Below are 27,633 nucleotides of genomic sequence, written 5' to 3' on the forward strand. Positions count from 1 at the left end.
TACATCTTGGTGGGGGTTTAAACCCTTTACTGACTTCAGCTGCAGCCAGTTACTGCGAGGAGGTAAGCAAGCCTGAGCAAAAGCCACATAATGCATCCTAGGTATTGAGGAACACGTTAGCCTCCCCATGATTTTGGGGCACAAACCCTTGCAACGAACACAGCAGCGCCTATTCCTAAGGGGACAAAAGCCCCGGTGACAGCGGGAGGCTCCGTGTGAAAGGAGAGGAGGACCCTCTAGTTGGTATGGGCTGTAAAGGCTATCACAGGACTGGCAAATAGCTCACAAAAGAATAGCTGCATGCTGGGCTACACAGCTGTGATGATGGACACACCTCCATCAAAAGGATTCATGTGACATTTAATTACCACAGCAAATAAACCAGTACATGAAAGCATGAGACCTCCTGATTCATATCACCTGCTTGAAATAGCACTAATGCTGTGCCAGAACGACTCGGCACACCATGCCCAAAGCACCAAAACCAAAATCACTTCTAGTCACAATGGAGCTTTTGCCTGCCCAGCACGTCCTTCAAGCAGCAATGAGCCCGACAACAAGGTCAAGGTTGACCTCCAGCCACTCCTATGGCCACCATGGGAGTCATCTCATGCATTTTAGCATTAATGATGCCATCTACTATGGCAGTTTTGTTTCTGAGGTACTCAAACAGGCTAAAGGAAACACATCTTCTCATATTCTTCAGAGTATAGCTTGGCTTTGGAGGTTTCAGCTCTAATCAGCACATTCATAAATCTGAAGTAACACTTGAATATCTGTAGCTATATCACACTTAATCTTAGCATGTTCCTGGTCATCTAATTTTCCCCAAGAGGAAGAAGAAACAGGCAGGTACATCTAGGGATATGGAAGTATTGCAGATCATTATCCCGTTGCTAGTGATGGCTTTATGCATAGCTGAGCAGAACTGTAATAGGGAAAAATGCATAAAATCCTGTAAGCTCCTTGTAAACCCCATCCCTGTGCTTTTGTGTCTGGAAATTGGGAAAAGTGGTTCATTCAGCACCACAAAACCACACAGACACTGAGTTTAATATGAGCGATTTAGATGCCCCAGCTGGTGTGGGTGAGGAATGGCCTTCGAAACAAACAGTTGATTATTATCCTTTCATAGAGAAAGGTGGAAGAAGGCCGGGATAAAGAACGACAAGTGAAGGCAGAGTGGGTTGCTCGCTTTGAAGATGAATGTTAGACAGGGATCAAATCTGCCGCTGGGTAAGCAGAGGAGGAAACTCAAGTACCTCCCATGGAAAATAAAAGAGCGAAGGGCAAATGTCTTCTTTTGAAATTACTGGCCAAAGATTTGAGGGCTTTCAATGAGGCATTTGCTAAATTAAACAGTTACTGTTTTGAAATGTCAGATTGGAACTGAGTGTATCGTTTTCTTCAACTCAGTGTTTAATTCAATATGACATTCTTCTGTGGTATACTATGATTTAAATGAAATCACATTTTTGATAGGAAAATTTTCTAATCAAAATGTTTAGATACAATCTGCTAACTAGCAAAGATAGTTTGTAGCACCATTTATTCACAAAAGCATGTGCAGCCATGCATGTGCACACACAGAGTGTCTACGGGTAATTTTGGCACCATCTTCATCATTGCGTTTCTGCTTTTAGCAAATTCTTTCCTGATCTCAAAGACAAAAGTAACACCCACGTGTGTTTACTGACTTTATCCTGGTAGACACCTAAGGGAAAAAACCCCAACAAAGCTAGCACCAACTCTGAGTGGTTTGCTTCAAGCTTACAAAGACGTATATACAGCTTTATCTTTCACTTACTCCGACCGCTTCGGTACCTTTCCTTGCAAAAATTTAGAATTCACTTTTATTTTTTAAACTACTATAATTTTTATATGTGGCATATTTTCATACTGTTAAGTTTAAGCTGAGGTGTGTCACTATGGTTGATACTACAGCTGAGATGATCTAATAGATACTGAAAGGGCTGAACAGTAACAGCCACGTCAGCTAATGCCACATTGCAGGAGGCTAGGTACAAGCATCATATATGATCCTCCACAGAACAGAACGGAAATTATTTTTGCAGAAATACTTTCTTTACTGCTTGAAGCTGGTGATGGAGAGCATCACATCTTTTATCCCACAGGCAAGTAACAATGGGTTTGTTCCAACACGATTTCCTAGCATCATTTCCTGGTGGTAGCGAGCCATGATGATGATAAAACCATTCAGCAATTTGTAAGGTTGAAAGTTTTGCAGTGTTAGCAAATTTCTTCTGAATAATCAGCTATTGATTCGAATTACACTCTAAGCATATGGCTAGCTCCTCACCATTATGATTTTCAGTATGCGTGTTGAGATAAGATGCCAGCTAAGATTTAAGAGAGTTGTGCTGCATTTTAACGTGCTAACAGACCTTGCCAAAAGCGCAATTTTCTGGAAACAGCCAATATACACGACGATATTTTAGGACCACACATCCATTTAAATTAGGAAACTCCCTTGAAAATTATAATACTTTTAGCATAGAATTTGTCTGACTTATTCTAAACACTTACGGTGTGCCTAAAGGAGATAAAACATCTGCTGATCTTTCTCTCTTTTTTTCTCTCCCACCACCTATAAAAGGAGCCTACGGGACTAGTTTAAGACTCAGACATCTAAATTAGGACAATGAAGCCTATTCTTTACTAACAGCAGGATAATTTCCAGTAAGCAAGTATTTCAGCACCAGCTGCTCAACAGAGACTTAAAACTGAGAAAAGCAACTTTCTGCCACAGCCTATAATGAGTACTTGATAAAAACTTCACCTTTTCATCTTAGTTCAAGTACATTCTATTTTTTATGATAGGGCTTGATACTCAAGTTCTGCACAGAAAAATGATGACATTTGCTTCATGTAAAGGAAGGCAATAGAGCGATACAGTAAAATCACTATCTCCTTTATACTATATGACTCACATATACTTCAGAAATACCAAGTGCATTGTTCAAGCTGCATGTGCAACGCCACTGCATCTTAGAGGCTTCTCGGGAGCTTGGAGACTTCTGCTAGAAATGTGCTGCGCAGCTGAGATCAGAGTACAACTCGGCATGCCGAGTCCTGCACTCTGGGTGCCAGGCTTGGGAAAAGCTCCAGGAGAACGCCTGGGAGACCTGACTTGGATGAAGCTTGTAATCCTGTTATTTACTACCTTAGCGAGGAGTTTTATGCACATGGATATGTTCACGTGCACAATCGCCCAGAGTTGCATATAGCTCCCAGATTAAACAACAACCAGAAGCATCTCCCAGACTTGATGCCTGTGCAGACCATGCTCCAGGCAGAGCTGTAGCTCAGCTCCTGCTCAGTGTAATCCTTATCAGAACCTGCACAAGGCTGAGAAAGAAGCATGCTGGGCTTTCTCCCTGTCTTCTGTGTTTCTTTTGCTCTGTTTTTGGGCATAATGTAAAATTAAACGAGTAATTATTGTGCTTTTTGAAAATATGGCGTAAGCATTCTCCAAGATCCGACAGACTCGTGTGCTCTCTGCAGTGCGTCCTCAGGCACTTCTGCTCGCACGAGCCCCCGCTCCATGCCAGGCTGCACAAGGCCCCTGCACAGTGCGATGATAATACGCCACACCAAGGAAGCGGCACTCAGGGACAGACTGCTGCTTCACATCCATGCAGGCTGCGGCTCGCAAAGCAGATGCTGCCCACCAGCTGTGGCCCCAATCTGGGCTGCCTATAAACAGATGGGTTTGTTAGGAAGTGGTGATTTAGGCTCCTCTCTGAAGCATTTCCAGGCAAGTACCCAGACAGAGAGGATTCAGAAATCACTAGTTTTGAAAGTCTCAGCCTCCAACTGTTTTTTCTTTTTTTAGCTAATTAAAAAATTCAAAAGGGCATCTGTCACACCACTGCAGGCAGTACAGAATCTCTCCTGCTTTCTCAGTTGGACTTTGTGTCTATTGGTGGCTGCAGGTTGAAGATCTGCTGTGAAGAGGTCAGACATGAGCATCCCTTGACTGCTGCACCATGCAACCTTCAACCTTCTGCACTGACCAGTGGAGAATCCTGGGCCTGGTGTCCACACCTCAGCATAGATCACCCGGTGTCCACATCTGAGCATACATCAGTGCTAGCAATGGAGACCACTCATCAAAAACCCATCCGGTTCAGAGCTCTCACAATTCCAGATCCAGATCAGGTTGTATTTTCTTCACAAATGTGGTAGAAAAGGTGGCTTTTTTGGCTTTCAGGGCCAGCGTGAGAGTGCCATTTGGAGCAGGTCCCACTCACATCCGGGGCGTATGTGCCCCTCCAGCAGAACTGGAGCCTGTCCTCACTGAGCAAAGGCTAATCTTCATGACGACTCCCCTTTTGTCTCAATTCCAGCTTAGTCTTGGCCACTGGCCATACTGAACCTGTGTGCGATGGGCATTGCTCTGCAACTCCTTAAACAGCACAGTTTTCCAATTAGCTCTGCATACCACTTATCACGGAAAGCTGCTTGCTTCCTGCGCAGAGCTGGGAACCCAAGTCATATTTATGCTGGTCTCAACATCACCTTTCCATCAGCCAGGGAATAAACTAGGGCTGAGATGAGGTGTCTCCCCCTCAGAGGCTGCCACGGCAAGACCGGAGAGGGCGAAGGGAGGAAGTTCCCCCCCAGGCCCAGCAGAGATTCCCGCAACACCGTCGGGCTGGATGTGCTCCAAGAGTGAGCTCGCACGTGCAGCCTGTCTCAGGAGCTGTGCTGCAAGTTCCCACAGCTCAGTCCCGGGCACCGGCAGTCACCACGCTCCAGACACCTTCTGTGGATGCCGTCCCAAAGGCAGATCAGCATTTCCACCTGAGCACGTCTCCCGAGTCACTTGGAGGCAGAAGGGATGACTGGGGAAGGAAAGCTCAGAGCTTTCGCAGAAGACATAGGTTCTGAATAATATCTGTTCTTTTCACTTCAGAAACATTACAAAGCAGGTTTTCGCATGTTCAAAAGACAGCAGAAACCAAATGAAAGGTCAGAAATGCCAGTATGCAGCAAAATCCTGCTGGTAAGGTATGCAGATGGACTTCATCAATAAACCTTGCTGGAGATAGCTGATACCGAGAGACACTCCCAGCCCGGGGTACCAGGACGCTGAAGGCACGGTCAGCGCCGTCAATCAGAAGAACACACGCAGCTTCAGCCGAAATGCCGGCTTGCTTGGAAGAAACCTAATATGTGCTCAGCAGCCAAGACAATTCCACACTCCTTTCATCTTCAGCACCAACCAAGCACCTGTGACCTTCCTATCTGGTTAGATAATGGGCTCTAAGGTATCCCTATTGTAAAGGATTTATTAAAGACCACAGCAAGCACATTCCTCCCTGCAGGAAAAAATACCTTAATCTTCTGCAAATCCTCCTGGCAAAGACTCCTATTTAAACAGATCAGAGATACAAGTTTATTCTTGTCTGGACAGTGTTTGAAGTTTCTTTCCCAGCTAATGAACAGACTTGTTTATAACGAAAGGACAGACAGAATCCAGTTTTCTAAACAATCAGCTTTATGCCACTCTATTTTGTTGTATGTAGCTATGAGTGACTAGCTGTATGGTCTCCAATCTCTTTTATTTTTGTCTGAAATAAAAGGAAAATCTTCTAAATCAAAAATTCTATTTCTGCAACCATAGTCTCCCTAACAAGAAGGGAAATACAGAGACAGGCGTCTTCTACTATGCAAAATCAAAAGACAATGGAAATATATTTCCAGACCAATTTTCAAACCCAAATTCTTTGCTTAAATGTTTTCTTACCACAGCAGTTTACCTGACAGCATCACGAAATAAAAGTTAAAGAGTTAGTTTCTAAAGAAATAGGTTTGTTTATAAATAATGGTCCAATAAGCCACAAATTATGCAAATCTCACGCCAGGCTCTCGCTAGGACTCTGTTGCATCTCCTGCGCCCACAGTGGGCAGGCCCCAAGCTTCACGTGCTTCTCTGCACCTTCTTAACGTAGGCACCAAAGCATTGAGGAGGACACCACAAAAAGCTTCCTCTCTGGTTTGTAACGCTGCAAGCGCTTGCCCCACGCTTTCTCCCATGGGGCTCTGCCCGCTGCCCCTGCAGCTCCGGGGATGTGGCAGGGAGCTGCGGGATGGAGCTGCTCAGGGAAGGGCGTCCCACCACGTGTGTCAGGGGAGGTGATGATGCATCTCACCACTGGCCACTGGCTGATTTCCAAAGAGGCCACGTGCTCGGGCTCGTTGCACGCCCATGGCCCAGTGGGTGCCCGTGGACGGCGGGCACGGGGGACGGCTGCGACTCACCTCGGCACTCCACGCCGGGGTCGCCCCAGAAGAGCTCCTGGCACTCGCGGCAGGTTCGGCCTCCGAAGCCCGGCATGCACTGGCACTGCCCCGTGAACTGCCAACACAGGAAGGCGACAGACTCAGCACCTCGCCGTGCCCGGGGCGAGCGCGGCTGACGCCAAGGGCTAACGGCGGCGGGACGAGCGCGGGCAGCGCCGGGCGGGTGGGCTGCCCTCCTCACCTCATTGCAGGCGGGCCCGAGGGAGCGGGTGGTGTCGCAGTCGCAGGGCTCGCAGCCGGCGCCGCTGGCCAGGTGCCACGTGTGGGGCGCGCAGCGGTCGCAGGCGCGCCCCACCACACTGGGAAGGCACCGGCACTGCCCCGTGGCCGCCTCGCACCGGCACTCCCCCGCGGCGTCGCAGTGCTCCCGCACCGTGCCCAGGGCGTTGCAGACGCACTCTGCAAGGCAAGCGGCTGCAGCTCAGAGGGTCGCCCCCGATGGTGCTGCGGACCCCCCCGGGCCGCTGCAACCCTCGTCCCAGCTCCCAAGCACGTGGCCGTGATCCTGCCCTGCAAGCCACTGGGAGAAGTTAAAAACAATATTCCCAAGAGCACGACAGCGGGCGTGAAACACCCGGGCACAGCTTCGCCAGAAGAGCCCTCCCCAGGTCCCCGTTACGCCCCTCGTGCAAGCTCACCTGCCGTCCTCCCACTCTCGTTTCCTCCTATCGTATACAGAAAAGACCAGGCCTTCCTGGCTCACGTACCAGCCCGCTGCAGACAGATATGCTTAAGAGAGCAGCTTAAAAGGGCTGTGCTCGCTCACAGCGACCCGCTTGCTCTGCAGCGCGGGCAGCAGCAACCAAGCACCCTGGACCTCCCGCTAGCACAGGCACGCGGGGAGCGCGCCGAGGCCCTGCACCCCCCGCGGCCCGCTTCACCCGCAGCCGCCCCTGCAGGCCGAGCGCCCACGGCCTGCTCTGCGGCCTGCTCCACGCCCGCCCTGCTGCCCGCCGCTCCCTCCGAAGCGCCCCGGGTGAGCGGGGAGGAGCTCGGGACGGCCGCGACCGGTGGAGACGGGCAGGGGTGCCGCGGCCACTCACTCCGGCAGTCCTGCTGCAGGGCGCTGCCGTAGTAGCCCTGCTTGCAGAGGTGGCAGTTTTCGCCCTCCGTGTGATACAGGCACTTGACGCAGGCCCCCGTCTCCTTGTCGCAGGCCTCGGGGTCGGTGGTGTCGATGTTGCCGTTGCACTGGCAGGGCTGGCAGGTGCCGCCAACCTCGCCGGGGCTCCCGAAGAAGCCAGACGCACATTCATCGCACCGGCTGCCTGTTTAACCAAATAAACACGGGAGCTCCCCAGCCCAACCACCCGGCTCGTCCCCCCGCTCCGCCGCTGCCCCGTCCACCCCTGCTGATGCCTGCCATCTTCAGCTGCATTGCCATCACCAGGACTCGTGGCGAGCAAGGCACCATCCACCTCCAATGGCATGGCGCTGGTGCTGGGACTTGGGTCGCGTCCAACGATCCACGCGAACACACGTTCCCCTCATGCCAAGAGGCGAAAACCCGGCCAACCCCCCGCGCGCAGACCGTACCTATGTATCCCACATTGCAGACACACACGACTTGCAGCGTGACCGGATCCTGGTAGCAGCCGCTGGCAAACTGGCGTCCGCTTTCGGGGCCGTCGGGGCAAGGGCAAGGGCGGCAGTGATCGCCCGACCCCAGGACAGGGTCTCCGTAGTAGCCGGGCAGGCACCTAGGCGACGGGGACACGCAAAGGGGCTGGGGCGAAGCTGCGGCTACGCGTGCTCCGACCTCCAAACGCTGTGGCAGGCCGAGAAAGCCGCTCTGCAGCCTCGCGGTCCTGCGACACATGTCCTGGCCCCCAACTGCACGGACCACCCCCCGCTTCACCGGGCCCAGGGACCCACACTGCGCCGACGGGCCGGGGGGTGAGGGGCCGGTGCACAGTACCTCTCGCAGCTGTGGCCAGCTGTGCGGTCGCGGCAGCCGCGGCAGGCGCCGGTGTGGGGGTCGCAGTCGTCCGCGTGGCCGTTACAGTGGCAGGGCTGGCAGGCGGGGAAGCCCCAGAAGCCGGGCAGGCAGCGGTCGCACTGCCGCCCGTACACGCCGGGGAAGCAGTGGCACTGGCCTGTCTCCGCGTCGCAGAAGGCGTTGTAGGAGCCTCGGAGGTGGCACTCGCAGGCTGCAACGACAGCGGGACGGCGCTCGCATTTCTGCCGTTTCTCCCGGCGCCAGTGAAGCTCGGCCTCATGCTAGCGAGGGCTTCGTCTGAGCAAAACGGCCCAAAGGAGCGGCCTCAAAGCCATACGAGCGTGCAAGCCTACGTGAGGGCTGTTTTGCACTGGGTGTCCATGGTTATAAAGAGCACAAGGTATCTCAAAGCACGTCTGCAGGACACCTCAGAGACGGCTCTTTCCCTCCCACCATGCTATGCCACCAATTACAGGCGGATGGTGGCGAGTTCAGAGCCAAAGGTTTAACGTACACCTGCATCCATGAGGGCCAAAGCCGAAGGTGCCAGGAGCGCATCTGTCGCACTGTCTTCCAACAACGTTGGGGCGGCACTGGCACTGGCCTCCGCTGGGGTCGCATACCGAGCTCAGCGAGCCCTGCGGGTCGCACTGGCACGCTGGGCGGAGAAAAGCGGTGCAAGAGGTCAGTACCACCCATTGCAGAACAGGACGTCATCACCACCACCATCACCCCCCCACCCACTTCCCCGTGCACGTCGCCCCATCTGGGAACACCACCAAGTTTCCAGATGCAGTCTGCGCTGCAAGTCAAGTTGGCAGCTACATACACAACGCGGTCTCATGCAAGAGAGCAGAAATGCTGAAGATTATGTTCTTGCAGACGTCCGTCATCGGGGTTTTCACAACGCTCCTGCTGTTCTCCAGGCACCGGTATCTCTGGAAAGTTTCCCAAGCGCTGTTCGTGACCACGTCTTCGCCCGAGCCTCCCACTGTGAATATGTCCAGTGATTTGCAGTACGGCATGAGAACGAGCTGCGAAACAATTTTTATGATGACAAAGCGTCACTATTTACAAATCCTGTCCACCAGTTTCGTGAAAATTCACTATTATCCCACTTCTTATCACCCTTTCTTTGGCAAAAAAGCAAGTAACCACAAAATTCGGCATGGAAACGACAAAATTTTTACGCCTTTTTGGGTAATAGTTTCTAGTATCTACCAAATTCTCCTATTTTATTCTTTCATTCACTGTAAAAGTTCAGCTCTGTGGAACTGCTACAATCCTGTAAAATAAAGCAAAAGCCTCTTAACCAAAAAACAACATACACTTTGAGACTGAAGAAGTCTACGCTGGTTTAAATTTTCAGTTAAAATCTAGATTCAGCCGTAAGCAACAGCTTTATAAAACTGATTCCTCTGGATCTACATGGACGCACTCCAGAAGAGAAGCCCACTTGCAGGACGTCAAATACCCCATGGCATCAGCACGTCCCCAAGGTAGTTTCTACTCACAGAATCGATGAGCGTGTAGGGGCTCTCCATCTCGGTGTCCACCGAGGAGTACTGGGGCAGCTCCAGGCGAATTGTGTAATTCAGGCCCTTTTCAAAGCACACCGGGCGGGGGAGAACTACGTATCTGGGTTGGGAACAGGAAACAAGTCTTACTTCCAATGTTCAGCACCATAAAACTGTTTAGGCGGCCCTATAAAGCAATCGAGATAAGAGAGAGCAGCCAAGAACGGAGAGAACAAACGGTACGCCATGAAAGAGGTGGTTTGGAGGCTTGTGTAAATCAGAGCCGGAAAAGCTAATCAGCGATGCAAAGAATCATATCAACGTTCACTCGCAGGTTGTGCAAATACTGATTTTTTTTCCATTTACCGAATGAACAAAACAAATCAGACAACTAGAAAAAACTTAAAAGCTTTGCATCTACTGACACAACATATTTTTAAAATGTTTGACATTAAACTTCACTCATTTTCATAGAGGCAATGACGAACTGAAAACACTCTGATGCTCACTTGTTGCAGCTGGACTGAAATGAGTTTGACAAATTCATCCAGCAGGGTTTGGGTGCCTCACAGTTGCCTGCTTTTGGTGCATTTGCCATCTGGTGATTTTTAAAGGTTTTCTCTTTCAGGCCTGTCCAGTTATACTGACCTGGAGCCGGGCGAGAGCGAGACGACCTGATTGTCGTCATCAGGAACTGTGTTGCCGCATCGGCTACCTGTGGGGATCTTGCCCGGCCGCGACACGCTGACAACAGCTTTTTCCCACTGATCTGGCAACTGGGGGAAAAAAAAAGATCATCAGCATGAAGCAACGGCCATGAGCTGCCGAGAGCACCCAGAGAGTAGGCCAGGGAGAGTGCGAAGCCGTGCGTGGCGGTCGTGGCGCACGCCAAGCTCTAGGCAAGGAATTTCTCTTCACCTAGGGTTGGTTTTTCTCTTCACCTCCCACCTGAGAAATATCCACAGCCAAAACTGGCTGCTCACAAACTCCTGGCTGCAAGCGTTTGATATCCAAGATGGGCAATTCGTCTCCTAAGTCATGTAACCATGTTCCTACCAGCCTGTCTGGTTGATGCCAAATTAACAGTGCAACCTGCCCTGAACGGACATGTCACTTTTTAATTTGCTCATTAAACAGTACGTATACCATCAGCACAGTTAAAACACTGCAATAATGATGGAAATTAAAATCGCAAAGCAAATAATACTAGTGATGGCAATAACCTCCTTGGATTTTCATGCATTTTGGAGCTCCACCGAGCTCTCATCATCCTCCTCCAGTCCCGACCGTGCCAGCAGGGAGCCCCAGGGCAGGCGCAGGGACAGCCCGTGCCGCCGGGAGGGCGCCGCGCTCGGACCCGCCGACCCACCTGCGGCTCGTAGCGAACGAGGATCTCGTACTCCATGGAGTAGGGGATGTTGTCGATGTAAAACTCCAGGTAGGCCCCCTCCGGGACGCGCACAAACCCGACGCCGGTCCAGGACGGTGTGCGGTCCTGCGTGTACTGGCGCTCTATTATGTTCACGCCCTACAGTGACGGGGGACAGAGAAGATAAATTAGATGTGAATATCCCCACAGCAGTAGCAACCACAAGGTCCAGAGCCCCACTGGTGAGCTGGTGTGGACAGATCAGTCCTGGGTCGCTACACCCATCATTTGCATCCTAGAGAACATAAATTCTCCCTTAAACACACGTGCGTGCACCCTGTTACCCTTCTGCTTAGCAATATGGTAAGAGAGAGAAAGATAAAGTAACAACACTGCACAACTCTTCATCCATTTCTTTGCTACAATGGACAACTGCACTTAAAAACTTGCTATGAGTAACTCATTGACCAGCTATGACATTTACTTCACCCAAAACAGAAGTATTACGGGTTCCAATCCAAGACGTAACTGATGTGCTCTAACGACTTTTGCACCATGTTTGTAGCAGTAGGATCTACGTGCAGTGGCATACAAATAAGTGCTACACTAACTGCCCGACCTGAACGATAATTTCTTCCTGGCTAGATTGTGCTGGGCCAAACCAAACCACTGATCAGGGCAATGGTTTAAAAGCAGACCCTGGTTATCCAGAGTGGAGTGTCACTAAATAACCAAGATCCTAATTATCTATTGACATTAAACATACCAAATCAATATGTGACCATTCCCTTCGGTCTGAGATTGTTTTTTTTTTTTTAATCCGCTATTCTTTACACAAAGCCAATGAGAGGAAAAAGGCACCAGAACATGTAAATCTTTGACACTCAAACTTCCTGTTTCAAATATATCTGTGTCCATGAATAGTTCCCTCTATAAAATAACATCCTGTGTTTTCCTAAGGAAATCGTTTCAGTAGAAAGGGATAAAATGTGAGGAAATGTCAATATATCTATCACTTCAGGATGTCCCTCCATGTATTCCCCCACTCTTTGAAGAGAGCCTGGCTATAAATTGTCACCCCTTGGCTTTGGACGAAGTGACAGACTTCTCCAGAGAAGACCAGAGGCAGGGTATGAGAGAGCACGCAGCTTGCGGGAGAAAATGGAAAGGACACCCGTCCTGCGGTCCGCGCTCTGCCCTACCCTGCCTTTGCTCTCAGCGGCTATCTAACAGCAAAAGCACTCGGCTTTGGCTGACACTGCAGCGTGACTGCATTTTGCCTGAGATAAATAAATTAGGACAAAGTGCCCCAATTAAAGGCAGACTAGTATCTGCTGCTTTACAGAAACCATTATCTCATCTCCATGTCTTCTTGCTGGAAGCAAATCTAATTGATATAATCACCTAGCTGCCATGAATGAATTAAAAGCAAGGCTGCACGCTCGTTTAATGGAAAGAGTCAGGGACCCGAATGTGTGGGACCAGTGGGCAAAACAAACCAGAGGTAACCCCGCTTACAAAAACAGTTTTTTCCACAATCAGCTGTGTTTTTAGTCATTAATGAAGAAACCCCACTGATTTACAGAAACTCCAAAACAGATGGCACTGTGCTTAAATGTCCTCTCCCCAGTTTCAGGGGCCACAAAGAAAAGAGCCAGTGTCGGTGTCGCAGAGTGCTTGAGATAAGACGGAGAAGAGAAGTGAGCGCATATGCAATGAGGTAAAGGAAGGGATATAGGCAGGAAACACACTGTATAGTCAAAGATCAAAGAAACAGGTTTCGAAAGCAAAATTACAGTCTTTCCCCCTAAATTACTGCATTATTTATTGATACCAAGCTTTAACAGCTACAGATGGAGAGTTTTCTGATATGATTCAATTTTGTGTTTTTTCCACACTGTCTTTGCAAAATAATCAAGTTATGAAATAGGCTCTTCTCAACACCCAATGGCTAAAGAGAACCTGCCCACCCCTTTGCTGACCGGCGTGCGAAACTGCTACTCACAGGACCAAAGTTGGCTTCCTCGGCCTCATAGATGTAATGGTCTAGCGAAATAAAGTAATAGCCAGGCTCTACTTGATTGCACTGACGTCCGAACATGTGGGGCCGGCACTCGCACTGGCCAGACTCGCTCGAGCAGCTACAAGGGAAGAAGAGTGAGTTTACAACACATCTTGGCTGTGCTGGCATCATCTCCAGCTCTCATGTTCGAAGCCACACGGGAGAAGCAGTGCTTCCGAACGCACAGCCATGGCTACGCTAGCACGTGAAAGCAGGTCAGGACACGCTCTCGGGCACCGCGGCTTGACCACCTGGGCTACTAAAACGTCAGCACGGTGCCAGGCATGGTTTTGGCTCATCCCAACCATCGCCTCCCAGACAAGGCGCAGGCTGGGAGCCAGCACGGGCCAGGGACCATTTCCAACAGGCAGCTTGCATGTGGTTTCCTCTGCTTGGACGGCGAGAGAATTTAATGCTACGGATTCAAGGTGACCCCAGGGCCCGAGAGCAGTCCCAGGCCAACTTCACTTACTAACGCAGATGTAGCCAAAGGCCCATCTGCTCGGCACGCCGAGGGCAGTCTCCAGCCATGGCCTCGCCAGCCGTGCCCAGCGCACATCTGTCTGTCTGTCTGTCCATGCCCAGCGCACGTCTGTCTGTCCACACGGGCTGAGCCAGAGCACTGGCGCACGCGGCCCTGCATGGCCGTCCGCAGGCAGCCACGCGCGGGGAGGACCCTACCCGGCTCTTGTAGGGGACAGGGCACGGTCACCCTGGGGAACGAAGAAGGCCTATTCAGGGGGACACAGAGCAGCTCCTCCTGCTTCATAATGAGCCATTTTATTCTCTCAATACAGCTTTACTTCCAAGCTTTTAGTAGTTTTAGTAGTTAATTAGTTCTATTGTCCTCAAAGAATCCATCCAACATTAAGAAGAATCTTTGGGCACATCTTATTTTCGCATGGGACTAGTCACACTTTTTCGCAGGCAGAGGGGTTTTTTTTGTCCACCAACAAATATCCCTTCCTGTAAATTCATGTTTGCTTTAGAAGCCTTTTTAGTCAAAACACTCTGGTTTCCACATAAAACTTCCAAGCATTTTAAGCCTACAACCCAAGTGTAATTTTCAATTGAAACCATTTTTGAAATTACAGAGATTCACTTAAATGTTCACTTTTAACACGAAAGAAGCTCTGGCCATCTCAAATAAAAGGGAATTAATGCTAAAAAAAAAAAAAAACTTGTAATTTTATAAACACTGTTCTTCTGCATGAGAGCCAGGTTTTATTCTGCAGCGTGCTCACAAACCTGTACGAAAAAAGGGAACGAAAGGCCCCGCTCTGCTCACGGCTGTGCTCAGCTCTGTGTTTGCAGCTTTTCCCCAGTTTCCTCCCAAGGGAAAAAGCTTTTCTGGGGAAAAGATGCCAGGAAGCATCGCAGCTGCCCCAAAAGGGAAGCTGGGAAGTTAAGCCCACCGGGTTTGCCATGGTTTTCCCGGGAAGCTCCCCCCCGGGGTAGCGATCCCACTGCCCAGCTCCCCTCGGCAGCTCTCCCGGGGACGACTTCCAGGCGAGGTGCGGCTGCTGCAGGTGCTGCATCCCACACCCTGAGCGAGTGCCAAAACCCCGCGATCAAGCAGCTGAACAGCCTTGGCTCGGGCAAGCCTCCCCCTTCCCCGCGGGCCACCCGGGGGCGCAGACCCCCGCCCGGAAAGCGCAGCTGCTCGCTGCCCAGGCCAGCCCGCGACACCCCCTCCCCAGACGGTTTTGCAATCGCGGCGCTTAGCGCAGGGGAAGTGGTCTGCAAATCCCGGCCCCGCTGCAGCCGACCGACCCTCCGCCGGCCCCTTCCCGCACCCCGGGACGCGCTGCGCCAAGGGCATTTCCGCGAGCCGTACGGCCTAGCTGATACACACACAGGGAACGAGCGAGGAGGAGCAAACAGCCACAGACCAGCCAAGGCTCCACTGCTGTCTGCAGAGGGGCAGTAATTCACCAGGAAGCAGATGGGGAAGCTGACGTGCAGGACATTCCCACGGCCCCCCCAGTACAGGTGTCCCATCCGCGTGCTTCACCGGTCCCAAACTCGCCCCCGCTGGTCGGGGGGTCCAGAGGGAAACGGTTAACCCACCGCGTTGGGAAACGTCCGAGGTTTCGGACAAAAGCAAGGCATTGCAAAGAGGTTGTTGAAGGAAGTAAAAAGAAAAAGAAAGAAAAAGAGCTGGAGCACGCCACTGCTGCAAACCTGGGCCGGGCCTGCACCCAGCACACGGCAAGGCGCCCCGAGCCCGTCCCGGGGACGCTCCGGCTGCCCAAGGAGCTCTCCGATCACACATTCCAGCCAGGACTTTTCATGCGCTTACTGATGGACACGGATACAAAAATCTGTGTTTTCCTAGGAAAAATCTCCACTTCCCCAACAGGCACTTCTCCGCATGCCACCCGCGGCAGCACCGGGCAGCACAGACGTCTGCCTCGGGTGCGTGCCGACACGCACGTGCGCTGGCTAACGGGCTGGTGGGGGACAAAACCAAGAAGCAGAGTGACCTCCCGTGGCATGGTCCGACTCCTCGGAAATTTGGAAAGGATCGTGCAATGGTCACGACAAAGATGGAAATGAACCCACGGCTGGTTTGTGAACTGGTTCAAGGAAGACCCAACCACACTAAAACCAGTTTCATGTGCTTTTCCGCACTAGTGGTGCAAACGGAGGCTGCTCTAGCATGGAAAAGACATGGATTTACCTATCACCACTTGCTGCACTCAAAATCTGCCACTTTCTGCACAGCGGAGCAGAAAGATGCTTACGAGTGCCCCTCGCCAGAACACACGCCGCCCTGGGTGCTGTGACTGCAAACGAAGTGAAACGCGCTGGGGTGAATGATTAAAAGAGAGTAACCGGGCTGAGACTCACTTGTTGTTCAAGGCTCCTCCCTGGTCGCAATCGCAAGGCCGACATCCATCCATGTCGTTGCTCAGACCCCAGTGCTCAGGCTGCGGAGCGAAACATCGCTACGATTACAGCCCCATACGTCACCCGGCCTGGAAAGCCACCCAACTGCAGACCGCAGCGCGCTGGCCGGCCTTGCGCTGCGCTTTCCACACGCTGCTCCCCCTCACACCAGTGTTTTCTGATGTTTTCTTACCGCCAGCTGCTTACCAGACACTGGTTGCACTGCTTTCCCGCTACCAGACGTTTACAGTAGCAGTTGCCCGTCTCCGAATCGCAGGGATTCCCGCCGGGATGGGTACCCAGAGGGTTGCATGCACAAGCTACCATTGGGAAATACAAACAGGCAAGTTAAAACACAGGATTTAGGTACATTTTGTGCAGTGTCCAATTTAAATATTTACCACGAAACTTCCTTTAATTCCCCAGGAAAGGGATTTATGGCACACTTTTCCCATCACCCATCCCAGCAAAATGGCCCTGGTGTAGAATACTGCAACTAGAAACGGGTGAGGAGGATCCTCCTACTGCCACGGACCCAACCAGGAGGACCAGCTGGGGAACTGAGCTCTAGTGAGGGCTGGGCTCCAAGTTACAGCAAATCTATAGGAATGTTTTTCCTTTAAGAAAAATGAGAAATCAAACAAGCAAAAAAAACCCCACCCCACAAACCAAACCCTCCCAGCCCCACCAGCTCCTCACAGAGCTTTTGATCGCACATAAAGGAACATATGTTTCTACTCACACTGACAACCCGCTGGGTCGTCGGCACTCAGGCCGTAAAACCCTTCTTTGCAGAGGTCACAACGCTCCCCTTCGACAAACAATTTACAACGGCATTGCCCGGCAATCAGGCCAGTAGAGAAATCCGTGTAGCGATCACATATTCCCCCGTTTTGGGAGCCAGCCGGGTCACAGTTACAAGCTGCGAGGGAAGCACTGCACACATTAAGGGCTACCAAAAAGGCCAATTCTCACATGGAATTGCTTAAACTCATTTGCTATGCAGAAGGCAGGTATTGTTATTACAAGCATTAAACATGACATAGTTTGAACGTACAATGACCAAATAAATGTCCAGATTCTTGAAGAGAAAAAAGCCAAGCCAGGCTCCAGATCTCCAAGATAATACCCGTCCCTCGCCAACCCTTGCTCATGAGCACGGCAGTGGCTGAAAGAAGGGGTGGCCAAGAGAGACGCAGGAACGGTTCCTCCGAATTCTCCAAATTCCCCTGAATTCTCCTAATTCCCAAACACGACGCAGGCGCACGCCAGGGAGCGGCGCGGCACTTACGCTCACAGATGTCGGGGTCCCGCAGGTCTCTCTCGGGGTGCTGGAAGTAAAAGGGCTTGCACTGCTCGCAGTTGCGCCCCACCGTGTTGTGCTGGCAGGCGTCACACACGCCCCCGCTGGTGTTCCCCGTGCTCATGTACACGGCCATGTCGAAGTGGCACTGGCTGGAGTGGCCGTTGCAGTTGCACTCTACAACACAAGGCAAAAAGCAAAGTAAGAGCCTGGTCCCACCGGAGCTTCAAGCCTGCAGAGAAAACACATTCAAACCAACTGGAGAACGTGCAGAACTTTACATAACGTCACAAATGCCCCAAGTCATTCACGGAAAAAAGTGTAACGTTCTAAGAGCAAAAAACAACACCGGACTCAGATCTGCGTTTTACTTAAACTCACTTTTGCATGCATTGCTGTTGCGGCCTTCAGCTGGTCGCCAGGGTAAGTCATGGTAGAAATCCAAACACTGTTCACAGTTTAGCCCTTTGGTGTTATGTCTGCACATGCAGTGCCCGTGGACCTACCATTAAAACAGGAAAATGAGAGAAATATATTTCGTTATAAAAAAGCAAGGGAAAAAACAAGCTCCTCCGGCTCTTTCAAAACATGGCTAGTATATAATGGATATACTTTTGCATATGCTTTTTGCATATGCTTTTGCTTATACTTATGGATATACTTCAATGCATATAATTGCATATAAGAAGACATAAAGTCTTCCACACAGAGTGTCCTTCACCTGCCTAGGTGTAGCCATGCAAAATCATCCTTTTTCCTTTACTGGAACTAATGCATGAATGAATGTTTTCACACACGGACAAAGGTAACACAGTTCCACCCAAGTAATTAGAAAAGGCTCTTGGAGCTAATAATTAGTTGTTGATTAGCTACTAATTAGCTATTAACAGGTATCTAGTTACAGCAGCATGCCACTTCTGTCCCAGTGCCTTTTTTCAAGCAGTACCTTGCTTCTTGGAGCATCAGTAAAGATAATAGGCCACTGCATCTTGGATGGCTTTTACCTATCGGAAGGGTTCAGCATGTAGAGAACTACGATGCAGATACGCATGTGACAGCGTGACAGCAGCTGCCTTCGACGATGGGGACTAGCAGTGCTAGAGCCACGACTTTTGCAGGAAATCCAACCTTGCTGCCGCTCAGGTGGACAGAGACGCTCATGCCGAGCAGCAGACCATACCCGCTCGTCGGCATCCCGTGGCAACCTGTGCGCCTTCCCATGTGCCCCCACGGTTTCATCCCGTTAATAGCTCACTCATTAACAGGATTCCTATTACTGCTCGTCGGGGACAAATCATGGGGAAAACCAGAGCCCAGAAGGGAGGTGGCACTTGCCAAACAGCATGCAACCCAGACAGCAGGGCTTTCTTTGAGAGCCTGCTGCCGATAAGGATCAATACAAGTGCAGGTCTCCCTTGACTCAGGAAGGTGCTTCAGCCTTTGACGCCCTTATTGATGGTCATTCTAGGGCAATCAAGTCAAGCAACAGACTCATCTCTGGCTGCGTATAGGTAATTCTCCTTCTGCATTGCTGCCTTTAATTCCATCAGTTCCTTAAAATAATTAGAAAAGGAAATTCAGGACGCTAAAATAATTTTCAACTTATCTGAGCTCTCTGTGCTTGATTAACACCAACAATGACAAAAATACTCACTGACAAAGATCATTTTAATGGTTTCCTTGTTGGACAATTAAGGTGGGGGGAGAAGCCAGCCCTTGTCATCTTCCTGCTTTAGTGACTTATGTCATTGCTCCAAGACTAAAAGAGGCAGAATCAGGCAAGGTTTTGTGGAGAAAAGTGTGAATACTTACCATTCCTTCCACCTCTTCATTGAGGCCGTCCACCGGCGCACACTCGCTGGCATGTCCGTAGCAGAAACAGTTCCCGCGAACCACCATGTCGTAAATGGCATAGTAGTATTTCTCCCTGATCTCCATCCTTGAATCCAAGAGATTATCTCCCAGCGTGTGCAGCTTGATGAATTTGACTCTCAGATTTGTGATCTTTAATAGGTCTGCAGAGAACACCAGGAAAACCCACGTTTTTGAATTATTTACCAGATATTGCACTGAATGGGAGGAAGCCAGGAGAGCTGCAGCCTGAGCAATGCGTGACTTCCCGGACCGCGCTCTTCCTGTGAGCACATCATATCAGACTGAACTTCTGGGCTCATATACTAGACATCACTGAAATCACATCACTTCATAGTCCCAAGTTCCAGAATTTGCATTGATTTACAGGCTATCTGCTATGTAAGCTAGTTTAGACCTGATATTAAGGAACCGCTGACAAGGAGACCAGGTGATTTAAGAATTATGAGTCTTCTGGAAAAAAACTTGCTTGAAAACTAGACACAAATGTACTTTTCTTCTTTATATGCCCAATTTTCCTAGCTAATGTTACAGTTGAAAGATGTAACAACCTATCACTAATCAAATACAAAGTAAAAGTTCTCACCAGATAATTTGTGGGAAGACAAAATTCCAGTAATTAACTCCATCTACTTGTACACTTGATGTTATGAAGCCTGTGTTTTCTTACAGGCTTGAAACTGGGCTTGAAGTAGCACTTCAAGCCAATGAAAGCAGAGTATCAAAGTTTCTCCTTTAAAACTCTGGTTAAAAAACATGCAACCGATATAGCCACTAGCAGATACTCTTCTATTTCTGCTCCAGTTAACTTGACACTGAAGGACGCTAACTGAAACTAAGAATGAAAATGAAATCAGAGGTCAAGTTTAAGGCCAAACTCTGCAGTTCCTACTCAAGCCAAATGCCTAATGAAGGTTCTGTTCTCCTTTAGCCGCGCTAGAGCAATGCAGCTGCACGTCTGCATTCCTTCACTGTAATGACTGTAAACGACTGTTGTGTTCATTTTTGTTTCACAGTCAGATCCGTGTGGACTCAGTAATACCAACAGCAATCATTTAAAAGTCATGACTTAGATATTCTACATAATAAAACATAAAAACTTTGATTTCAGCAAGAAATGCAAAATGATATAAATATATTTGTAGTTCTATCTCTTTGTTTTATGAATATCGCTCAATTAGGGGATCACAATAACTGCCTGATCAATGAAGAAAAGGACCAAATACAATGATATGTGTAAGAACAATCACTAGAGTTGACAGCACTGTTCCTTATCTTCCCAGGAGATCACTATCTGAGTCAGGAAGAAAAGCCATACCACAAATGTATTAATCTGATTTCAAAATTATTTTCCAGGTTAATGAACGACTCTTTGGCTTATTAGCTTTTTAACAGTAAGTAAATAAACACAGAAATGCTTTCAAATGAGACTGGAAGGTAACTGCATACGTACTTTGAATCCTTGGACTGTATGGATCTTCAATTCTAAAAGCAGGATCTAAAACACGATATATTACCTGGAAGAAAAACAGTACAATGAAAGATTCAGCTTTAAAAATATGAGAATCTGAATTTCTATGGAGGAAAGTCTATATGAAAAATAAATAAATAGAAAAAAACACTCTAACCTCTCCCTCAGTTGAAGGTTCAATGTCAGAGTACCGCGAGTCACAAATTATATCATCCACTTTCTTCATGGGTCCAGTTGAAATTCCAGGAAATGAGCTCTCACAGTCATATGCAAAATACCTATATATTTGCCATGTTTTCCCAAAATCAGATGATCTTTCTATTAGCATCGCAGCAGGACGGAATGTCTAACAACAAGAAAATCAGAAGAGATTGTTTTCTGTTCATTACCACTTGCATTTATGTTCAGCACCTATAAGTATGAGCAATTCATGCCTGGACTTTAAGCTTTCTCCCTCTCTGCACTGAATATTTCCAATATTTGGCCTTTTATCCTTTACTACTGATATTCTACCTCCCGCTCAGAGGCAGATCATCACCTTCTTTGAAATAACCCACATCAAACCAGTCTATCTTTAAAAAGACGGCATTTAGTTTTCCAATGAACAAGCCACTAAATACGCCTATAACCAACAAGCAAATTTCTAAGTTTCTCAGATTCAAAATGCCTTTTCAAAATTGCAGGTTGAAGTAGGGCATTAGGGAGACAAAATGACATTTTCTACTGTTTGTAGAAAGAAATGCAGCCGCCTGGGTTGCTGTAACTCGCTTCATCTCCCGCATTTGGAGCTGGTGGAGACCTGATGGGTCCCATCTCCTGCCCAACTGGGAGGCCTGGGCAGAGCCGGGGACCTATGTTCAGGCCTTGCTGATTTTCTCGGAAACTCTTGCTGAGCAAGTTCTCTGGGATGCACAGAAAAGGCTTAATGTCCAGCCCTCTCTGTCTGTCCACACTACCTTTTGCCATGCCCTAAAAGTTGTCCTCTGTGTGGCACTAAGGAAAGCCTTCCTCTTGAAGGAGACCCAGACGTTCAGCTCATTCAGTACTACTACATTTGGCTCCCATGCGTCCCAGCGACCCTACATGAGCTGGCTTTGACCAAACTCTGGCAGGCTCCATTTGCTTTAAACAAACCACCTTCCTTCTTAGCTACATGTATTCAACTCAAGAAGAGTTAGGTATTGAGATTTTTTTAAAAGATTTTTAATCCCTTTCCTTTAATTTAAAAATCCTACAATGATCTTGATGTTTCAACTTATAAAGTGCATTTCAAAATGCAAATATCAATATAACACCCGTCTTGCACCAACTGGGTAATGCCAACGACAGCTTCTTCATCAGTTTTATGCTTTCAGACAGGACCCTCAAAGAGCCGAGCACAAAAACATTTCTGTCACAGTTGGAAGGAAAGGTTTTTTTCTGCTTTCTGGCTGAAGACATCTTACAAACATCTTATAATTTACAAAGAAAAAACATAGCAACTCAGAGCTGAGGCAGCTGAACTGTAAATCCCACAGACGTAGTCAACAAATCATCATTAAAACCGTCCTTCCCCAGCAAGCTTCCCCACGGCGCCCCGCAGTCCTGCCCCTGCCAGCCCCGACGGCCCCGGCGTGGGCCGAATCCCTCCCGCGCTCGCCTCCTCGGCCAGCCGCGTCCTCCCTGCCCCAAGCTAATCCACATCCCCATCCATCACCCCCTCCCTGGCCCCGTTTCAGACGGTCACGCTTGCCACCCACGTTCAATTTGGAAACCCTGACACCAGCAAAAACACGCACATGTAACATCTGCACCTTCCACGGCGGGTTTCACGCGGGAATAGTCTGCTGAGCCCTCCACGCTCGGTGCATCTGCCTGCCGACCGGCCGAGCCGCCAGCCCCGTGCACACCTTGGGGCCATGGTAGGTCCAGCCAGCACCCGCGCTTGCGTGCCCACTGCACCCGCGCGCCACGGTCCCCGTCCCTGTGTCTGCTGCTCCCCGCAGTGGAGCGGTCCCTGCCTGGGGCGGCAGGAGAGGACACCGTCCCCCCGCAGCCACCACGCGCGGCCGGAGCGGAGCTGGGCAGGGGGAGACACCCAAGACGCCAAGGCAGCAGAAAGCCAGCGGCTCTCCTCAAAAGCCAACAAGACCAAACTGTTCACGGGCGAAGCGTGGGCATTGGGGCCTGCAGAAGCGCAGTCCCTGCAGCCTCAGCCGAAGGTTGCCATGAGCGCTTGCCGTGATTTAGGACGCACGGGAGATGATCTGCCCTCCCAAGACATCTGTCTGAACAGAAACAAAGCCACTTTGTGTACAGATGTTTGCTCTTCCTGAAGACCTTTCCATTTGCCAAAAGAAAACTGATACCAAGGCCAATTTTTTTTTTAAGGAAAAATCCTTGCTACCATATGATTTTGCTAATCATCTTCTAAAACACAAACACTACAGAGAGAAACAGTGTAAAATCCAGCTTTGGTGCAATTTCTTCTGCAGCCTCTCACACTTGGAAGTTTAAACACAAATCACAACTCACCCTTCCTATGCGACTTTGACAGCAGTTAGTGGTTGACAGCTCTAAAATTCAAGGAAAATAGCTCAAACAAAGCCCAAAGCCCAAATATCAAATGGACATGAATGACAGAAGAGAGCTGTCATCTCCTTGTGTTTTAGGAGGTTTGAGTTTATCCAAAGGCGGCATTATCTATGCATCCAGAGTACCTAATAAAAATGTGAACCTAGAAGTCCCTATGCACCTCCCCTGCATGCCAACGGTATTTTAAGATGAACCTTTTTAAGTCTGTTTCTTCATATGGGGATTTTACAGTGTCTTATCCTACACATCTTTGTTAGTCCGAGGAAGGAGGGAACCCGTGAGGCGGCTCACGACGCCCAGGCGTGGCGAAGGGGGCCCTAGCCAGCGCTCCCCTGGAGGTCTGGGACCTGCTACGGCTTCCTTACCTTGAAGGTCATAATGAGATGAGTGAAATGAAATTCAGCCTCCAGGTTCAGCTGGATAGTCACGTTTTCCAGACCTGGGGCAGAGAAAAGAAAACAAGGACACCCGTCAGTCTCTACCCCAAAATTTCCCCAGGAGCTCTTTGCTCTGGTGACAGACCCTTTCCCTTGTCGTTCGGCTCCGCGGTACTACAGCGATATATGGGTTAGTGCTGAAAGAGCACTAAGGAGTGGCTGGGGAGGACCTGCTCCGGAGGTTGCTGGGAGAACCGAGGACCTGCTGAAGGCTGTACCACACATGGGATAATCGCGCCCCTCGTCTGCAGCAAACACTTCACACCCCAAGCACAAGACCAAAAGCGCCCTTACGCTCGGCGGCTGGTAACCCTGAGGATGCAGGAGGGCAGACCTCACTGGTGACCCCAGACCGTCCCCCCGCACTGCAGCTCTTCTCTGAGCAGCAGATCCACGAGTGTCTGCAGTCCTGACACCCTACATTTCGCCATTTGGGAGCATTTCCCATCTTTCTTCACCGGCTCTGGACTCTCCTGTCCCTCCTAAGGCAGTAACAGTTCCTTTGCAGCTTGTTTTTGAAATACTCCAAATCCAACTATCACATCAGCGCCTGCCTGTGAGCAAGTCACAGTTTTCTGGCTGGTGGCACGAGGTGACACGGCTCTGCTTCACACCTGGCTCCACCTCTACGGGCATCAGCGGAGGAAGGGAGCACAACCGTGCTAATTTACCCCGGCAGAAACCGATGGATCATTTCTCACTCATCACCAAAGTCTTCCTCTGAGTGGTGACAAGCAAGGGGTTTTCCAAACCATGCTGTATGACTACATACGATGAAGGACTCCATAGGGAAAGGAAGAAAAACAGTTAGAAATGTTATTTTGTCATGCGAAAAGACCTCTCAAAACAGCTGGATACGAATTACATTGTGGTTAGAAATACATAAAAAAATGAAATAATATTTACAGAGGGGACAAAGAGTAAGAAATGAAAAGAATAAACCAATAAAAGGCTTAAATTTTCAAACAGCTATAACTTCCATGGAACATGCAGCAATGCTCCCTTCTGCTATATGCCTAAATGAAAGAAAACATGAATTGGACAGAAAGAATCACTTGTTTTTTATTGTTGAAGGACATTTTCGTGACCTTATGAGTTAAGAACTTCTGTGTGAATGCTGCCAAGCCTGTTGCAAAAAACATGAATTATTTGGAAAGCCAGAAGAGAATCAGTGGAGACAAGCGGCTTGCTAGCTTCATCTAAGTGGTTAAAAAGGATTTAGCAAAAACCTTTCTTTATTGGGCAACAGAAACATTGCAAACATTACCATGTTATTTTAACATATGGCAAGATAGCTACGGCCAAATACACTTAGAGAAACCCCATCCTGTCCATCTGGCTTTAAGAGCTATCTCACGGGTTTTAGGTAGGATTAATGTTTGAGACAATCTAGACTCCCTATTTTGTATATCCTGGCATGCCAAAAGTGTAAGCATAAAAGTAGAAGGAGCAGAGGAGTAAAGGATAGAAAAAGGGTTGAAAAAAAAAAAGCCACCAAAATAACACGCGATTTCTTTTTTTTTTTTCACTCGCAGACTTGTTTCTTGTGCTCACTTCATTGTCCGGCAGAGGAGCCGGGACGAGGGGACCCGGCGGCGGGACGGCAGCTTGCACGGCGGGAGAGGCTGGTGGGGCTTTGCTCCTGCCGGGGGCGGGGGGCGGGAGGCCGGGGGCCGAAGCCGAAGCCTCGCGGTCCCTCGGGCCCCTCTGCAGCGGGCGGCCGAAACCCACGTCCGCATGCGTCCCCGCGCCGGCGCCAGGCAGAGCTGCTCTGGTGGCGCTGCCGGGATATTTGCTCCTGGAAGATGCTCCCGCTCCCTCGGCACCGACAGCAACGCTGGAGCCAGCACACGGCTTTTCTCTTCAGGAAAGGCTTGTTTAAAAGTGCTCGGACAACTCTTTCCAACACTCTTGGAGAGCTCACGGGACTCTGTTCAAAACAAGCGAGCGCTCCCGCTCCGGCACGCACAAAAGCAGCCAGCTTCACTCAGACCTCTGCTAACAGCGGGATCCCCCCAGCAGCGGTAATTACCAGGCTTGAGATAAGGGCAGACACATCGGTAGCCTGAAACAAAAGAAGGCAAAACAAGCCCCAGCCCTGGAAAGGGCTCCCAGACTAATCGCGTACCATTTTCTGACTGCCACCAAAGCTTCAGGCGATTCGGAGCAAATGTGGTGACCACATTTTCAATGCGATGACTATCAGGATTGAGAGTATCATGGAAGGGATCCTCGGAGTCACATATGAAACATTTTTTGTCCTCCTGAAACAATAAGATAATCAACATTACCTATTTTATCCAAAGGGCAAGAGTTGTTTCCTGCAGATAAGAGTATTTTCCATCAATATCACATTCCACTCATTTTGCCTGCCAGAGGCATCAAAGGTATTTTTTTTTTAACCGATAAAGTGTATTTACCTTTTTGAATTAAATGCAAATTGCAAGCCAGATGGAAAATATTCCAGGAATTCAATAAACTTTAGTTTTATGAGAAGTATGTTTTCTATCTAAACTACACTTTCAGGAAATCTCTTTCAGCAACACACATTCTGTCAAAGAATTTAGAATCAAAGCCAACATTTATGGAAGATCATTGACTTGACTCTGTATAAATGCACATGCATGAAATTGCACCTTTAAGAATTTGTGTGAAATTATGTTGGCTTTTTGGAGCTAGCTTGGAAATTAAGTCCTCCCTATGACAGATATCTCCAGTGAGGTTCAATGCCCCTCGAGGGCCCATCAGTGCTGCAGTGACTGGGTCCTGTCAGCACGGGATTATCTTTACTCTGAATCCAGCATCCTTACACCTGGGACTGGATTCTCCAGCTATGCACGTAAGCCCAGTTTGCAGTCACGACAAGATGCATCCATTAAAGAAGTCAGGTACGAGTCTGGCATGTGCCTGTTTGAAAAGCTGGATGCTTCTTCACCAAAAGAACAAAAATCCATCACAACTGTTTCGATGAGCAACACTGTTTTTACGTTGTTGTAGTGCCTACAACAACCCCAACAACCCATTCCAATTTTGCAAGGCAGGATGCAAACCTAACAAAAACACCGTGCCTGCCCAAAAGCCCTCACGATCTGACACGCTGGAGGGGGCGACGGAGGTGACGGCCCGCGAGAGCTGGGGATGAGCAGGAGGGGAGCCCCAGCAGCCCATCGCTGCCCGATGCCACGACGGCCTCGTCCCGCCGGCGGGCTTAGGGGCACCAACGTGGTGCTTCACCACGCGAGAGCGTGCGAGCAGGCAGGCTGGGCCACACGCTTTCCATTTCACCAATTTCGGCTTTGGTGGTGGCGTGCCGCGTGCCAAGTCCTCCCAGTTGGGCAGCTGGCACCCACCAGCCCCCACTCCCGAGGACCAGCACCTGCACCCACTGCGGACGTGTCCCCCCTTGCATCCTCCAGACTCCTTACGCCATCCCAAACAGGAACGGCCTCGCGCGAGGACTTGCTCCTTCTCCCACCAAAATCACCAGCAAATCCCGAAAGACCCAGTCCTGCAAAGCGCTCAGCATGTTCGAACCCGTGGCGCTAAGAGGACGCTCGGCATCTGTTTGCACGCACAGTCTGACGGATTTCTGCACTGGTACGGAAATAAGAGGGACATACCAGACAGACACAGAAATGTTGGCTGCAAGATCGGGAATAAGGGCTCATTTGGGCTTCTCAAGTGGTGCTTTTCATTATGAAACGCCCTGACACTTCAACAGCTTGAGACAAAAACAGAAATCAGGCCTTTGTCGCTTTGTTCCACGGAGATCCCAGCGCTGGTAAAGAAGCCCTGCTCCGGATCAGTGCTGACACACGCCAAAAATGTTCTTCCAAAACTCGGCCCCTCGTTGAACCGAGCAGTACT

General features: G+C 49.6%; 1 protein-coding gene across 2 annotated transcripts in view; it reads right to left on the reverse strand.

Moving 5' to 3' along the window:
* Positions 1–27,633, reverse strand: part of LAMB1 (laminin subunit beta 1) — a 43,703-nt gene that overhangs the window by 14,766 nt on the left and 1,304 nt on the right. Inside the window, exons 1-22 of one of the 2 annotated variants that reach the window (XM_026095352.2) lie at positions 27,387–27,630; positions 25,895–26,030; positions 23,695–23,768; positions 20,913–21,101; positions 20,738–20,801; positions 19,225–19,427; positions 17,794–17,914; positions 17,401–17,589; positions 16,852–17,031; positions 16,317–16,429; positions 16,071–16,150; positions 13,161–13,296; positions 11,156–11,314; positions 10,435–10,562; positions 9,784–9,907; positions 9,099–9,303; positions 8,784–8,927; positions 8,249–8,480; positions 7,867–8,030; positions 7,374–7,598; positions 6,512–6,729; positions 6,289–6,385 (exon numbers count right to left, since the gene is read on the reverse strand). In XM_026095352.2, coding sequence (XP_025951137.2) covers positions 6,289–6,385; positions 6,512–6,729; positions 7,374–7,598; positions 7,867–8,030; positions 8,249–8,480; positions 8,784–8,927; positions 9,099–9,303; positions 9,784–9,907; positions 10,435–10,562; positions 11,156–11,314; positions 13,161–13,296; positions 16,071–16,150; positions 16,317–16,429; positions 16,852–17,031; positions 17,401–17,589; positions 17,794–17,914; positions 19,225–19,427; positions 20,738–20,801; positions 20,913–21,101; positions 23,695–23,768; positions 25,895–26,030; positions 27,387–27,434 — 3,229 coding nt within the window. In that variant the 5' untranslated portion in view covers positions 27,435–27,630. Of the gene's footprint in view, positions 1–6,288; positions 6,386–6,511; positions 6,730–7,373; positions 7,599–7,866; positions 8,031–8,248; positions 8,481–8,783; positions 8,928–9,098; positions 9,304–9,783; positions 9,908–10,434; positions 10,563–11,155; positions 11,315–13,160; positions 13,297–16,070; positions 16,151–16,316; positions 16,430–16,851; positions 17,032–17,400; positions 17,590–17,793; positions 17,915–19,224; positions 19,428–20,737; positions 20,802–20,912; positions 21,102–23,694; positions 23,769–25,894; positions 26,031–27,386; positions 27,631–27,633 lie in introns of those variants that run through there. The other variant, XM_064505781.1, reaches the window with a different exon arrangement.

Source organism: Dromaius novaehollandiae, chromosome 1 (assembly GCF_036370855.1).
Source record: "Dromaius novaehollandiae isolate bDroNov1 chromosome 1, bDroNov1.hap1, whole genome shotgun sequence".
In the NCBI taxonomy this organism is placed as follows: domain Eukaryota; kingdom Metazoa; phylum Chordata; class Aves; order Casuariiformes; family Dromaiidae; genus Dromaius; species Dromaius novaehollandiae.